At 42.2% G+C, this 16,360-nt stretch overlaps 1 protein-coding gene across 1 annotated transcript in view; it reads right to left on the bottom strand.

The window, feature by feature from the left end:
* Positions 1-9,082: 9,082 nt before the first annotated feature.
* Positions 9,083-16,360, bottom strand: part of DNAJC8 (DnaJ heat shock protein family (Hsp40) member C8) — a 33,143-nt gene continuing 25,865 nt past the window's right edge. The window contains exons 6-9 of the mRNA XM_074305622.1: positions 16,094-16,165; positions 14,498-14,589; positions 11,738-11,813; positions 9,083-9,883 (exon numbers count right to left, since the gene is read on the bottom strand). Coding sequence (XP_074161723.1) covers positions 9,761-9,883; positions 11,738-11,813; positions 14,498-14,589; positions 16,094-16,165 — 363 coding nt within the window. The 3' untranslated portion in view covers positions 9,083-9,760. The remainder of the gene's footprint in view (positions 9,884-11,737; positions 11,814-14,497; positions 14,590-16,093; positions 16,166-16,360) is intronic.

Raw genomic sequence — 16,360 nt, 5'->3', positions numbered from 1 at the left:
GACTATCTTTAGTCATTGTCATCTATATTTTGCCACTGGATACAAATGGCTCTGGGGGAGAAAGTGAGGCTGATGACTTTGTACAGCACCCCCTCACTTAAATCCAACTCATTTGCATGTCATGGCATCACTTTATTGATGTCATGGTCTTCTTTCAGAACGGACATTTCCAATAAGTTGAACCAAGATGGCAATTGTCAGAGGTCACTACAGTTTGTAAAGACAAAGTAAATATTTAAAAGGATAAATCAAACTCCCTCCCACTTCTACTACAACCCACTACCTATAGCCCAAAGAAAAAACTTCTAATTCCCATGAAGAAGGGAAAAAAAGAAGAGTAGCTAGGGGGTGCAGTGGATAGAGCACCAGCTTTGAAGTCAGAAGGACCACATGTAACACTTCCTAGCTATGTGATCCTGGGCAAGTCATTTAACCCCAATTGCCTCAGAAAAAAAAAAAAGAAAAAAAAAAAGGAAAAAAGAGATGGAGGATTACTTCCTTTAGGTCTGTAGTTGGGGGATGGAGGAGAATTCAACAGCACTTTGTCTCACTCACTCAAAAAGACCTGGCCCCTTTCTTTGCACCCAGTGCTTCTGCCTGCTGTTCCCCTCCCTTCTATTTTATATGGCTTTCTCCCTTCCTAAAAAACCTCCTTTTCTCTAGCTCTAAGCTTCCATTCCTATCAGAAGCAAAACTCTTCTTCCAATCTCTCTTCTGAACTCAGTGACCTAATCTTTCATCTAATGAGTCTTTTCCTTTCTAATTTATTCAGGGGACTAATTTATACCTCAAAAAGAGAGCTAGCTGAATCTCAACTAGCAGAATTTCAATGCCTTGTTGGCTTCCCTTTTCTATTATCGGGTGGCAGGCTTTCAAAGATCACTCCCTTAGACGAAAGCATTTCCCTTTACTGACCTTTTATTCAAGCACTTCTCTTTCTACAGAAAGTATTATCATCCACATTTTAAGAGGAAGAACCTGAGAATTGTCAAGGTTAAGTGACTTGCCCAGAACTTTGTTGTGCCACAATTCTCTTTTAAGGTCCTGACCCAGTTTCCCTAATTGTCCTCAGTTACTCTGCCTCTGCTTATAACCATTCCCTCTTAATATTTGATAGGATAAAGGTCTTATATCTTAGACTTCAGGCTATAATCATTCCCTCTTTTTTTCTTTTCTTTTCTTTTTTTTTTCCTGAGGCTGGGGTTAAGTGACTTGCCCAGGATCACACAGCTAGGAAGTGTTAAGTGTCTGAGATCAGATTTGAACTCGGGGTCCTCCTGAATTCAGGGCTGGTGCTCTATCCACTGTGCCACCTAGCTTCCCCCTAATGTTTGATTGGGTAAAGGTCTTTATCCATTTTAGATGTCATTAGAATATCAGGAGCCTCTCCAATACCTCCTATTATATCATCCTAGGTGCCTCCCCCCATTATATCATTGTTCTTGTTACCCTATAAAAGAATCTTGTATCTGACATTTGCTGCTGGATTATTTGAGACAATAGTCTCATTCAGCCCTGGGACCAAACCATGGATCCATTTGGTCCCAGTAAATCTCTCCCATTTAATAAATTATTAAATACTCTCTAATTTCTATCTTGCTCAGTTTCTCCTGCATTACAACTTCACCCAAGTAGTAATGAAAGATTCCATCCATTCCAAGGCCAATAAATGCTCCCTTCCCTACCAATATCACAAAAGAGAGGAATTGAAGGTTCCTGGGTGAGCTCCTTTGGGGTACCAAAGTGAGGGCCTTCTATTCCTAAAGGCTATTTGTGGGGAAGAGGGATCTTTCCACCAAGGAATTTTGGTCTGTCTTTAGGTAATATCCAGATTTCCAATCCATTCCAGGGTGAACCCCAATTTCTTTCAGTGGCAAAATCCAATACAAATGGAGGGCCCCTAGTGCTGAAGGATCATAAAATAAAAATGGGATTATAGTCTGAGGTAGTATCCTAGAACACATTTCTGTAGTTAGGGCCTTAAAGTCTCAGTTATGAATAGTACTCGTTATAATCTGCTGCGCTCTTGCCCTTGCCTTGTCTCTTCCAGGCCCAGGTATCAGTGTGAGGGATATTAAACCCAAATGTGTCCATCCATTCTGGAAATCCAAGGCAAGATATGGCTCAAATCAAAAGACCAAGTATTTGCACAGCCAGGAGCTGAATCGAGCACTTGACAAAAATTATCCCATTGGATGCTTCCAAGAACACCAAGATGGGTGTTGCTATTATCCCCATTTTACAGATGAGGAAAAATGAGGCAAGTGGAGATTAAGTAATTTGCCTAGGTTCAAACAAATTGTAAGTGTATGAGGCACAATTTAAACTCATGAGTTCCCAATATCAAGTTCAACATTCTATGCACCGAATCCCCAGCTGCCTCTGACTTTTATCAGGAAAGTTCCATGCTAATTCTGTGGCATCTATCTAGAAAATACTGTAAAGTTAGTGTCTGAGCAGCCAAACCAGAAATTGTCCCTTCTCTTCCTTCTTTCCCTCCCTCCTTTCTTCCTTTTCTTCTTCTTTCCTCCATTTCTTCCTTCCATCCTTTCCCCAAAGCTTGTCACTAGAGAGCCGGTACATTAATGTATTATAATTCATTTAATCATTTCCCTGGTGCTGGCCATTTAGGAAGCTTCCACTTTTATGAAATTCCACATAATGCTACTAGGAAGATCTTTTGAGTGGAGAGATCTTTTTGTTTGTTTTAACAACTATCTGAGACTATTCCTAAGAGGAATTACTGGGTGGTTCTGAAGAAAGTGAAGTGCCCTGATTAGTAAAAGTGAGTAAAGGGAAATGCTTTAATCTAAAGGAGTGGTCTTTGAAAGCCTGTCACCCAATAATAAAAAAAAGGAAGATAACAAAACATTGAGATTCAGCTAATTGAGTAATCTCATTTTGAGGAATAAATTAGTCCTCTAAATAAGTCAGAAGGGAAAAGTCTCAGTAGATTGCAGATTTGGCCACTGAGTCTAGGAGAGAGACTGGAAGAGGAGCCTTACTTCTGAGAAGATGAACAGAAACCTAGAGCTGGAGAAAAGGAAATTTTCTAGCAATGATTATTTTGGTGACTGACTACATGTTGCTAGATGGCTCTCCAGAAAGCTGCTACCACTGGGCAGTTCAGAAGCAATGAATGACTTATTTTGCTACAGCTCCTCCAACACTGAGTTTCATCGCATTTTTTTGCCAGTCAGGTCTGAGATAGAATCTCAAAGTGGTTTTGATTTTATTGTTTGCTTTCATTATTGCTGAGGGTGAAATTTTTTTCAAATAATTTGCATTTCCTCTTAAAGCCTATCAGTCACATTACACATTATAGATCTGGTGTGATTGTTTTTTTTTTTTAATTTCTTTTATATTTTAAATGTCAAGTTAATTTTCATATTTGCTATATCTCCCAATTAGCTTCTTTTTTAAATATAGTTTTTAATTATTCAGAGCTTTTGTGGTTTTTTTTTTTTTTAATTTCAATACAATCTAGAACATGTCTTGTCCTACTTCCCTATAAGGTAAAACAAATTCAATACCCAGTTGAATATATAAGTTATTCCCTCTTTGAGCCAAATCTGATGAAATTAAGCTTTAAATAATGCTCATTCCCTCCCTTCTTTTCCTCTATTGTGATAGGTCTTTTGTGCTTCTTCATGTGATCTAATTTGCCCCATTTTGCCTACTTCCCAGGATAATCTATTTTCCATCCCTTAATATCTTGTTATATTATGATAAAGTCAACTTCTGCCCACACCCTCTGTCCATGTATACTCCTCCTAACTGCCCTAATGAAGATACAGTTCTCAAGAGTTGCAAGTATCATCTTTCCATGTAGGGATATAAATAGTTTAACCTTTAAATAACATGCTTTTATGTTCTTTTCTGTTTACCTTTTTATGCTTCTCTTGAATCTTGTATTTGAAGATTGAATTTTTTAGTGCTGTCTTTTCATCAAAATGAATGGAAGTCCCCTACTTCATATAATATCCATCTCTTTCCCTGAAAGATTACACTCAGTTTTGCTGGGTACCTGATTCTTCCTTATAATATAAGCTTCTTTGCCCTGCAGAATATCATATTCCAGTTCTTTCACTCCTTTAATGTAAAAGCTGCTAGATTCTCGGTAATCTGTGGTTCCTTGATACTTGAATTGTTTCTTTCTGGCAGCTTACAGTATTTTCTCCTTAATCTTATAATTCTGGAATTTAGCCACACTATTTCTTGGAGTTTTCCTTTGTAGGCTCTCTTTCAGGAAATGCTACATGGATTCTTACAATGACTATTTTGTTCTCTGATTCTTGGATATCAGAGCAGTTTTCTTTGATGATTTTTTGAAAGATGCTGTCCAGGCTTTTTTTTTTTTTTTTTTTTTTTTTTTTTTATTGTGGCTTTCAGGTAGTCCAATAATTCTTCAATTATCTCTCCTTTATTTATTTCCAGGTCAGTTGTTTTTTCAATGAGGTATTTTACTTTTTCTTCTATTTTTTCATTCTTTTTATCTTATTTCACTGATTCTTGACATCCCATAGAATCATTAGCTTCCATTTGCCCACTTCTAGTTTTTAACTATTTGGCTAATTCCACTTTTAAAAGTGTTGTTTTCTTCGATGAATTTTTTTTTTTTCATTTGGCCAATTGCATTTTTTAAGGAACTATTTTCTTTAGTAAATTTTTGTCCTTCCTTTTTCAAATGGTGGACTCTGTCTTGCATACATCTCATTTCTTTTCCTACTTTTTCTTCTACCTCTCATATTTGATATTTAAAATCCTTTTTGAGCTCTTCCAAGAAGGTTTCAAGGGCTTGAGACCAATTATACCCTGCTTTGAGATTTTGCATGTAGGCATTTTGCCTTCTTCTGAGTTGGTAGTTTGATCTCCCTGTTACAATAGTAGCTTTCTATGATCAAAATTCTTTTTTATTTCTTGCTCATTTCCCTCCCTCCCTCCTTACTTCCTTTCCCTCTCCCTCTTCCTCCTCACCTCCCTTTCTGTCTTTCTGTCCTTGCTCTGTTTGTCTCTCTCTTGACTATCTTGTGGCTTTTCAAGTTGAGTTCTGTTCCTGGGCCAAAGGGAATGTTGTCCCAAACTTCTTGTGCAGCTATGAACTTTGGTTTTGGGCACTGGAGTTTCTGGTGTTTGGTGACTTGCTCATAGTCCTAGAATAGCCCAACCTAGTCCCACCTATTGTTGCCTGGTTTTCAGGGACTGGTAATTTGCTTTTTGCTCTGGGATGGAAGGCTCCACCATTGGTCTGCTGTGCTCCTGTTATTGATCTAGGATAAATGGATCTCAGTTTCTCATCTGTGGTATGACTAAGACCCCCCCCCCCCATCTTGTCTAAACACCATCTACAAAGGGCATTGCTTCCCTTTCATCCAATTGAGACTGACCTTTCCTAGAGTCCTTCTAAGCTATCTTGAATTGGAAAATATTTTGTTCCATTTTTTGTAGATTATTTTGCTCCAGAATTTGTTCAAAAATTTGATTTCAAATTATTTCCAAGGGAAACTGGGGAAAGCTCAAGCTACTTCCCCTGCCTCTTTCCACTATTTTGGTGTCACCTTCCCACCTATCTTGTCCAAATACATAAAACATTAATTTGATTAGTGTTGAAGTAATGTTGCAAGTTGGATAGTTGATGGTAAGATTAGGAGTTTGCTGAGTTCATGAAATGAAATCTAGGTTCCCTAATAAATGAAATAGATACCTGAAGTTCTTGAAGGGTGAGAGGTAAAGATGGGGAGAAATAAAAGCAAAGACTATAGAATGTCAGAACTGGAAGAAACTTTGAACCCAGTAAGTCAGAGCCAGGAGGCTCCCTAGAGCACAGAATGACAGAGCTGGGATGACTCTTAGAACCTGGGATGTCAGAGCTGGGAAAGGCCCTTAGAACCCGGGATGGCAGAGCTGGGAGGGAGCTGAGGATCATCTTGTCTGGTCTTCTGATTTAGAAGGAGAGCCAAGTCAGTTCCAAGTCTAATGATTCTTGGTTCTGGGATATCTGCTTTGCCCTGGTTTCCTTGGAAAGCCATGCTCAATTCTCTACTCCTCTTGCCCCACCAATCCTGCCCCACTGGATTAGGAGGTTGGGAGGAGAATCCTAGAATTGTTCATGAAAAGGACAATCACACCCCTGACTAGACCACTGAGCTGAGCTGTGGCAAAATGTAGAAAACTCATTTGAGCTCCAGACCCCTAACAGGAATTTCTCAATTCTTTTTCCATCCCTAAAGCAAGTCACAGGGAAGTTCATAGGATCAGAGAATTATAGACCCAGAACTGGATACAACCATAGTAACTTGTCCAAGCCCACCAAGGTCAATGTCGGGGCAGGTGGACCCAGATTTCCTGGTCTTCAGATATCTCAAACTGGAGGTCTTGTAGAAATCTAAAATTGATCATGTCCCAAACTGAGCTCATTCTCTCTCCCTTAAATATTCCCCTCTTCCTAACTCTCCATGTCATGTCAAGGGTACCACCTTCCCAGTCAGGAAGGGCTATCACCCGTGCTTCCCCACGTTCCCAATCACTTGTCAAGTTGGGTCATCTCTACCTTTATGGGCACAGCTCGATAACGCAGCAGGGACCTGAGTTCAAATATAGCCTCAATTGTTTGCTAGCTGTATGACCCTGAGCAAGTCACCTCACCCTGTTTTCCTCAGTTTCCTCCTCTGTAAAGTGACCTGAAGGAAATGACAAAGCACTGTGGTATTTTTACCCAGAAAACTTCAAATGGGGTCACGAGGAGTCAGACATGACAGAACAAGTGACCACTACCCTCTGTAACAATTTGACAAAGCCACCTGGTGCAGGCCCTCATCACCCCAGAAGGCTGCACTTCGCACATGTTGTAGAGCTCTCTAATGCTAGATATTATTTCTCCCTCCTCTCAACTCCCATGCTGAGTACCAGTTCTAGGACAGGAATGCCATGGAAGAACCCCGGATCTAAACATCCATGCTTCACAGGCCCGTCCCACCTAGGAAGTCATCCCCAGGCCCCAGAAATTCCCTCTCTCATTTATTTCCATAAATTACTGATCCGTCAAGTTAGATCTCTGGGTTTGGAGATGTATGTTAATTTTACAAAGATGTATTAATTTCCTAGAAATATGTGCCAATTGCCACTTTTAAAAATAATTTCTAACTTCATATAAAGGTTACTTTACTTTCACTGAGGGGGCACTGAGAGCTGGCCCTTATGTAAAACACAAGTAAGTCTCCCAGTTAGTGATGTCACTAGTACAGGAATTCCATTGTAGAGACGGCAAAACTGAGGCTGTTTAATGACGTGTCCAACTTCACACAGCTATTAGAGTTGGAAACCAGCAGTTTCTGATTTCAATCCAACAAGAAGACATTATAATCTGGGCCTTCCTGAGAAGGGCAGCTAAACCTTGGAAACACGCCCCCTCCCACAGCTCCACTGATTACAAATGTCCCCTAGGAAGCACCTGAGGATCAACATGGGGGCGAGTATCCTTTATTGAGCATAAAGTTAAACAAAGAAAGTGCAGAACAAAGCTAGCTTGTGGCTCTATCCCTGGTCCACACATGGCTGGGAGGGCGAGGGGCCGCAGAGCCTGACCTTTCACTTTCCAACGGTCTTTTCAGCTCCATCTAGTGTATTGGGCCACCTCTTCCTGCCTGGAAGCTAAGTGACAATTTCCATTCTCCCAACCCATTCCTGTCCCAGTGTTAAATTTCCAACAGCTGAAAACAATGCCTGCCCTTGTGCCAATGGGAAAGTCTCCTGGGCACGTTGTTGCTTCCCATTTTTCATGCTCCTAGGAGGGACGTGAGGCTCCTGACCCATAAGATTTCATTATAACTACCTCTGGCTAAATCCCGAACAGTCTGAGCATCAGTTAGGATGGACAGATGTGCACAGCACCAGGAATCTGAGAACCACTGGTTTCAGCTATGACGGAGGTGCCTGACTTACCATCTTTTGGCACAAGTGAGCCAGGCTGGAATTAAAGCCGGATAAAGTAGGGAGCATCATGGTATGACAGAAAGGAAGTCAAGAGGCCAAAGGTGGCCACCTGCCGCACTGTGATCTTGGACAAGCTCTCTTCCTGCCTCGTGCCTCAGTTTCCCCCTCTGTAACTAGAGGACTTGAACCAGCTATAATACTGTAAGTGAAAAGTTTAGAAGAAAGCTACAAATTCCACTTCTACCTTGTTCCAAGATGATTGTTCACCTCCCAAATTCTTTTCCGGCACATTTTGGATAGAAACGGTCCCATATTCCACCCACTTGTATCAGCAGTGATGCATACCTGCCATATTTAACCAGACAGTCATGCAGCTGGACACTGTGCTCTCCCTCAGCCCTAAAGTGCACACAAAATATATTATCATTGAGATCCGAACAGCCGGAGAGGAAGAGACAAACCAGTACTTGTGTGCACACACACACACGAGGAAACAAACAGCCAGAGAGCCGGAGAAACATCCTAAAAGATAAATATAATTTCAAGTAGCAATGGTCCCCCAAGCTGCCTCCTCAAAGACAAACACGCAGCCAATTCCACTTCCCTTTTTCTTACCTCCGCAGCCCCATGAGCAGCTGATATCAGTCCTTCTCTAGCTGCTGGCCTAAGATGGAGCAGGGGTGCCCAGGAGCCCTGCTCTGCCCACAATTCCCCCTCAGTACCCCAGAATGGGTGGGGCTCCTAAATTTTGCTCCCTCCCATGCTTTCCTAGCTAATGGCAGTCAAGTGGTAAAGAGGAAGGAAACAGCAAGATTGTGTGGGTCCACCCAATCACTGGGGTCTAATCAAGGATCAAAGGTCAACTGACCATACCCTCCATAAGCTGCAAGATTTACTCTCACCCCTCCAAGAAACCCATACTGGGAATTAGAGCAACTAATTAATTTTTCAATTTAACGAGGAACTGAAGTATACAAACATTATTCTAATTTTCTAATCACTCCTAAGTGCAAAATTCCTTGACGATTATGTGATTTGTGCTACCCTAGAAGACAAAAGTACCACATCCCAAGCTGGCTCAGAGCTGGCCCAGACAGGCCAAAAAGAGAAAGGCCTTTTAAAATAATGGCTGAGGGAGAACACACCAATGTTTTGGTAGAAAAATTTATTATACATACAGAATAGCCACTAACTAGAGGTAAACAAGCTAGGACAGAGTTGTGCTAGATGGAAGAGGGCAGCAAGCTCTTTGGAAATCAAACAGGCGATGGTGGCTCTGGTCTTGACACAACATTAGCCACTCGGGGGCAAGGGCTGGTTCTGAGCACAGTCGGCAGGAGTTGGGGTGCGACATGACCGCTCCACCCAGACGCTGCTCCCTTTACCATCCAACCAGGAGATACAAGGGCTGGACGCTCACCCAGGGATGGGCATTTGAAGGAACCGATGACTTTTCTAAAGGCAGACTCCTCCTAAGTCACCGAACACCATTTTAAGCAACTGGTTTAATGAGATGATTTCCACACACGCTACATGAAGTTCATAAAGGTCACAATTCAGTGAAGTACAAAACATTAAATTACAAACAGCAACAGAGGTGGGCGGTGCCCCCCCCACGCCCTCCACAGTGGCAGGGACTAGGCCAGGCTGCTATTAAACCAGGCCCCTTGTTTCCATGTACAAAAGAATGACTCTGATCAATATTAAATTATACTGAAAACCAATGGACTACAAAGCCAATACTATTCTATGTGGGGGATAAGTCCTTCAAAGCAGGAAGTAGGGAGAGCGGAAGGAGGGAAAGGCTCTGTTGCTGCAACTCCAGACATCACTCGCGCTGCTCCATTTTTACTTTGGGCGGCCTCAGGAAGGTCCGGTTTTTCTTCTCCTTCTTTCCCTTTGTGTTTGCCTGGAAATTTCTCCAACTGTCCACACGCCCATCTCGACTTTCCTGAGGACAAAGAGTTTCAGAATCAAAGGGTTGCCAGTAAAAGGAAGAGGCTTTGCCTGTGGGCTGGTCACTCCCACCCAAGGGGCGCAGGGCTCCGCCAGTGTCCATCTGTCAGTTTTCACAGAAAGAAAGAAGCCCTGTCCCCAAGGCCCACCCATTCACTGGGTATCACCCTATGACCCGGCTGCAGCCTCCCCAAACCAGGAGGTTTAGCCCTGTCTCCCCAGCAAGAGCAGATGTTGGAGGGGCAGAGGACCAGAAAAGGCCTGCTGAACCAACAAGGGGACAGCAAGGTTGCTTTGGCTAATGCCTGCTCCCAGGCAAGAGCCTGAGGCGGCTGCCAAACTCCTCCAGAATCCTGGGGTTTGAGTCGAGCGCACACCCTACACATCTCAAAGGGGAAACCACCGCACAGTCCCAAGTCCTGCTGCATCTGCCATGCTGTCCCCAAGATCAGGAACACCTGGCTCCCACCAGTCCTTCACCTCTGAGCCTGTTTCTGCATATATGAAATGAGGATACCAAGAGGAAATTGCTCTGTAAGCAATAGTTACTCTCCAACAGAAGCTGCTTTCCTAATTAAGGTAGGCAGGATCATACCCCTAGCCAAGCACCCTGCTCCTCTCAGCACCAACTCCTGCTTCTCCAGAAAACCACTTGCCCAACATGACACGCACACTGTTCCTTTGCCCTGGTCACCCATACTACCAACAGGGACAGTCTGAGAAGGACATATGACTACAAGGAGTCACTGCACACCCAGCATGCCTCGTTCCATGCTAAGTTTGAGTGAGGATAACACCCTACCCTTGGCCCTAGGGACCTCATCGTGCTGTTGGGGAGACAAGACTGACACACAGGAAAGAGTCACATGAGAAAATGTAAAAACATGAACAAAGGAGACTCGGGACAGCTGACCTTGTGTGACCCCTCAAACCACAACATGGTTTGGATACACAAACATAGGGAATTACAGCATTTCTGGATCAAGGGCCCAGTGAGTCTAGAAGATGTGGCCGGGAGCCCTGGCTGTCTGTCTGCAGGCAGGCTGTTGCTGCCCATGCTCCCCCTGTAACATAGCTGGGGGTGCCTTTTGCAGAAAACATCAGAGCATGGAATGTTAGAAATGGAAAAGACCCCTTTATAATACCAGCTTCTAGTCAGGTGGTCAAAGTCAGGAAGGCTGAGACTTTGTCTTTGGCTCCTCCACAATGGAGGGGGAAATGGAGGGTCCCCATGCCACCCCCAGAGCCCTTCTCTTTCTGGGGAGTCTGGTGCTAAACTCATATCTCATGCAGAGGACAATCTGGGGCTATGGGGAATGGAAAAAGGACTTCCCTCCAGAGTCACCTCAAGCTCCTTTGGTTAAACATCTCTTCCATAAAAACTATAATACTGGATAAACAGGATTATGACCAGAAGTCAAGTACAAAAGTCATATGGGAACTAAGAAAAAGTAAAGTTCACTTATAACAGGGGCTGAGTTATGTGTCCAGATCCAGAAAAAAACCTCCAAAAAAAGGCATTTGAGTTATCTTCTGAAGAACAGAGAAACATATTAATAACTGGGAGATTGGCTACTAGTCTTTACTTGACCACCATTAGTCCTGTGATCCCAGGTAAGTCACAACTCAAAAGCTAACTGCAATTAAAAAAAAAAAAAATTATGGTAGAAAAGCTGGACTGGGAGGCAAGCACTATGTGGAATGGAGGCCCATTCTGTCATGACTTGATAGGATGCCCTAGGCATGTCCCTTTCCTTCTCCAGGCCTCAGGTGGGCAATTAGGACCTTTAAGGGTCTTCCTGCTATGACATTCTGTCCTTTTGCCCCTCATGATCCATCTGAATTTTACCTCAAAGTTTTTCTGCCATTCTCTTTCTCTCTTTGCTTTTTCTTGTGCTTCAATCTCTTCTTCTCTTTGTCGTTTCCTAGAAGGAAAGCCAAATGCATGATGAGTGGAACATAAACAGCAGTGAAGACAGAGCTAAACATGGATTTCAGAGCATAAATACTAGGAGATTTCCGGGCTCACAAAATCAAGCTGCCAAGACTTTCCAGCCATGCTGAGTAGGAAGGAGGCCAGTGTTATGGACCCACAAAGGTCCCATAAATTAGGTTACCACCATCTTGTTGCAAGAAAAGTTCCCCAAATGCTCAAAGCTTTCTGCTAAATACCACTCCTTTTTTCTCCATGTCAAGAGGAGGCAAGAAGGGGCCATCATCTCCCTCTGAAAAGCAAGAACAGACTGACTTCTGACCACAGAAAAAGTCAGAACCTTGCTCTATCTGTTGTTGATAATTAGCTGACACTGCTTCTAAAAGGAAGAGCATCTCCTCAGCCACTTCCTGGACTGAAGTAAGCCTACTTTACTGGACATCACAGCCCAAACCAAGCAATTGTATCACCACATATCTGCAAACACAGAAAACCATTGAGCTCTGATGATTTTAAAGAGAAAATTTGAAGGAAAGCAATTGAGTTTGCAAAGTAACTTACTCATCTGTAGAAGAATATACAAACCAAAGAGAGCCAGGTGCTAAATTCATAGTTTCCCTCTAGGCTGCAGAAAGAAGGGGCAGCAGAGTCTTTGGAACAACTGCTTATACTGCTCTCCTAAGGTGTAGGTCTGGATCTACGATGGCCCAGCTGACCTTGGGCAATCATTTTGAGCCTCTAAAGCTAAAGTGCCTTTGGCTAGCAGCTCTAGCCAAGTTTCGTGTTTGTTAATCACTCACAATCCAAGGCCCACCATGATAATGGTCATGAGTGTTTTTAGGAGCTCAGAGAAGGGAAGATAAAAATTAAAGAAAGTTTTCAGGAAGAAAAGACAATTAAAATGGGCCATGAAGAATATGATTCATTGAGAGAGTAATTATCAATCATCTGCTGTCAATCAAAAAAGATTTATTAAGTACCTATTATGTGCCAAGCACTGGGCTAAGTAAGTGCTTTATGATAACCTTAGGAGGCCAGGACTGCAGTGACTCACTCAGTGTCTGGGTCTCAAAGATAAAACTGAATGTGAGCCCAGAGCTTTGATCCTTCACTCAAGTGTTCTTCCCACACCACAAACAGGGTGAAACAGCAATCCAAATAACTAACCTGAGCAAAATGGGACAAACACTTCAGGAAAGGGGAGATCTTTCTACTAGTAGTAACAGAGGTGTCGCAGAAAAAACACCAGACCCTAAGCTGCGTTTTTGAAGAGGGAAAGATTTCCATAGGCAGAGATGAGGGCAATTCATGTAAGCATCTAGGAGGAGCAAAGGCAAAAAAGCCAGGGAGATGGTTGAGAGAAAGATTATAAAAAGCTTTGAATGTCTGAGGAAATGAGGTTATTTAGGAAGCAACAAGGGAAGGTTTTAGAGAACTGAAGAAATCAGCAAAGTTTCTAGCAGGTGCCAGAGTACACAGAGTCCTGGGCCTGGACTTGAAGACCCAAGTTCAATTTGGCCTTGGACATTTACTAGCTATGTGACATGGGCAGATTACTTAACCTCTCTGCTTTTGGTTTCCTGTAAAATGGAAATAAAAGTAGACCGTGCCTCTTGATGTGGCTGTGAAGATCAAAGATGAAATGGTTATAGAAAAGCTAGCTATTCTTACTATTACTTCACCTTACAGTTGAACATTGGCCTGGCATCTCCCCACAGGACTGCTGACTCCATACAGACCCTACAGCTCTCTGTGCCTCCCCCTATCCTAGCACAACAGATAGGTTCCAGTTTGCCCAAGAAGCTGAGGAGAGGGTAGGGCCTTGACCATTCAAATCTCTATGAAAACATGTACATAACAAAACTTAACCGTATGTTGAACTGACTCCAGCAATAATTCTGATCTGACTCTGAAACTATTCTGGTCACAATGCTGGTGTGACTGATTGGTGAAAAATACACAATAAAAGTCACCCCAAAAATCTATTGCTCTTTGACACAACAAATCCACTACTAGAAACAACCATGCAGGAATCATTAAGAGGAACAAAGAATCTGAAACACAAAAATATTCATATTAGCTCTAACTAGAATCTATATTCCATAATGGGGAATGGTTAATTAAATGGCTTACTACCACAATGGCCTGTGTCCTCAGAGACCACTAGGGGAAACAAGAGTGTACCTTGGTCCTGGAGACAGGAAAACCCAGGTCAAATCCTGCAATCAATACTCACTAGTTGTATGACCCTGGCAAATCACTGAACCTGTCTGCTTCAGTTTCCTCAACTGTAAAAGGTGGATAATAACTGCACCTACTCCCAGGGTGGTTGAGAGGACCAATACTTATAAAGAACTGAGCATAATGTAGGCACTGTAAGTAATTAATACTTGTTCCTTTCCTCCCTTAAAAAAATAAATACCAAGAACTATAGAAAGACCAACACAAAACAGACCCAAGTGAAGTATGCCAACATTGTAAAAACAGAGTGATGAAAAGCTTTTTTTAGGGCAACAAAAACCCACAAAATGTTTTCTATGCCCACAAAAGATTCAGATGAGAATCCAGATCTAATAAATCATCATTTTGTTATTAGAAAAAGGAAGTGGATTGAACTTATTAAGAAATACATATAAAACAAAGGAAACTTACTTCCTAGATGCTGTCAAGACTTACCTTTCATGCATTTCTTTAGCTTCTCTCTCTTTCCTCTTTATTTCCAATTCAGCAAAAAGCTTCATTGTCTGTTTGTAAACTGCCTGCTTGAACTGTAAGAAAATAGGAATGCAAAAAAGAATTTAATTACAGGACGAAGTTCAAAGGAAAGCAGATTAAATAAAATAGGGAAATTTTAACTTCTAAAACAAAGAGAAGTCTTTCTGATGCTGGGTCCCCCAGAAAGTTTGTTGGTGCCAGGGAGACACATGACCTTCCTGCTTAGACAAAGGGCTCAGGAGAAAGAACAGAACCTTCCTCATATGCAGACACTCACCCGCTCCTCCCACACACCTGGGGCCCACAGGGAAGCACCTGGCTTTGAAGTACCTTCAAAGATAAATGTATCTTCACATCATCAGGTTAGAGGTTCTAAATGACATTATAAACAGAGAAAGAGAAAACCCCAAAAAGGTCAGGGGAAAAGCATGGCCCACAATCATTTCTTTAACAAGAACTGATAAGCACAGGGCACTATAGTAAACCTAGGAAATAGGGCAAACCTGCTTAAGAAACTTACAATCCAATAGGGAAAAGGAGGCATACAATAACACAGAGAGCCTAGTCAAATTGCCCAATCAGAACCCTGAACTTCCAGCATTCTTACCATGACACCACATACCACAGGATGATGGAACTACACAAATAACTATCACTGGCAGAATATGATAGAAAAAGCACTGCCTTCCATCATCCTTCAATTTCTCCCATCAACTGTCTTCCAAGAGCAGAGTTTGTATACTTAGTGACAGCAATGTGTAGAGAAAGTGGAAAGGGGAAGGGAGAGCAGGAAAAGATCTATTTCCCTCTTCTCCAAAATAGTGACTGTATCCAGGTCATAATGGCCTACTGGTAAGAGGGCTGGAATCAGGATTCCAAGGATACTGACTGAAGTGCAAACAGATCTGACACGTACCAAGCTATGAAAGGAACTCAATACTTGTGTAACCACGGGCAAGTCACTGACCCTTCTGTGTCTCAGTTTTCTCATCTAGAAAATGGGAACAATTCAATTTGTCCTATTCATTTTTAAAGGCTCTCTTTTTACACCAATACTAAATAAGTTGGATCTATTATTGTCAGGAGAACAAAATGGACAAGCTTTGGGGATTTCAGGAGTTTCTAACCTACGTTTTATTTCTTTAAAAGTTCCAGATTCTATAACTTAGGAATGACATGGAAGAATTAGGACAGGATCCAAAGGAATGATAATGTCTATAGGATAGAAAATGAGATATACTGTGAAAGCAAAGGAAATTGGAATTCTTTCCAGAGGGCAAGAAGTATCCCTCCTAAAGAAGAGGTGGTAGGAAGAAAATACCTGAGGCTATTGAGGGTTGTCACAAGAAGGGAGCTCACATACTGCCCTTTTAAAGTTTCAAGTAAACCAGAGAAATAACTGGGAGACTTTAGGCATCAACCTGTGTACTTCTCAGTTCTCTGAAACCATGAGACACTAGACACTGGTGGATCCAGAGTCTGCCTCCACCTGCAATGGCAGGACCTCCCAATTCCATGTAACTTTGGAGAAATGTACACTTTTTTCCTGAAACTCACCAATTCAGGGTCATCTTCTTCCACATTTGTAGGCTTCCCTTCCTTCTTTAGCTGTTTCTTTCGCTCTTTCACCTAAAAATAGGGGGCTTGTTAAAAGTAGCCAAAAGCAGCTGACAGAAGTCATACAAGAGAACAAAGAGGAAGGTTATTCTTCTCTTTCCAGTCCAGCCCAGCAAAGGACCAGCCCTCAACATCACAAGGTCCATTGCCCCAGGATCCATCAATGATATAAAACAGGTCATTGCCACATCACTGCCAGGTCTACCA

Source organism: Sminthopsis crassicaudata, chromosome 3 (assembly GCF_048593235.1).
Source record: "Sminthopsis crassicaudata isolate SCR6 chromosome 3, ASM4859323v1, whole genome shotgun sequence".
NCBI classification, from domain to species: Eukaryota; Metazoa; Chordata; class Mammalia; order Dasyuromorphia; family Dasyuridae; genus Sminthopsis; species Sminthopsis crassicaudata.
The sequence above is the reverse complement of the archived record's forward strand: the minus strand, read 5'-3'. Positions and strand labels throughout refer to the sequence as shown.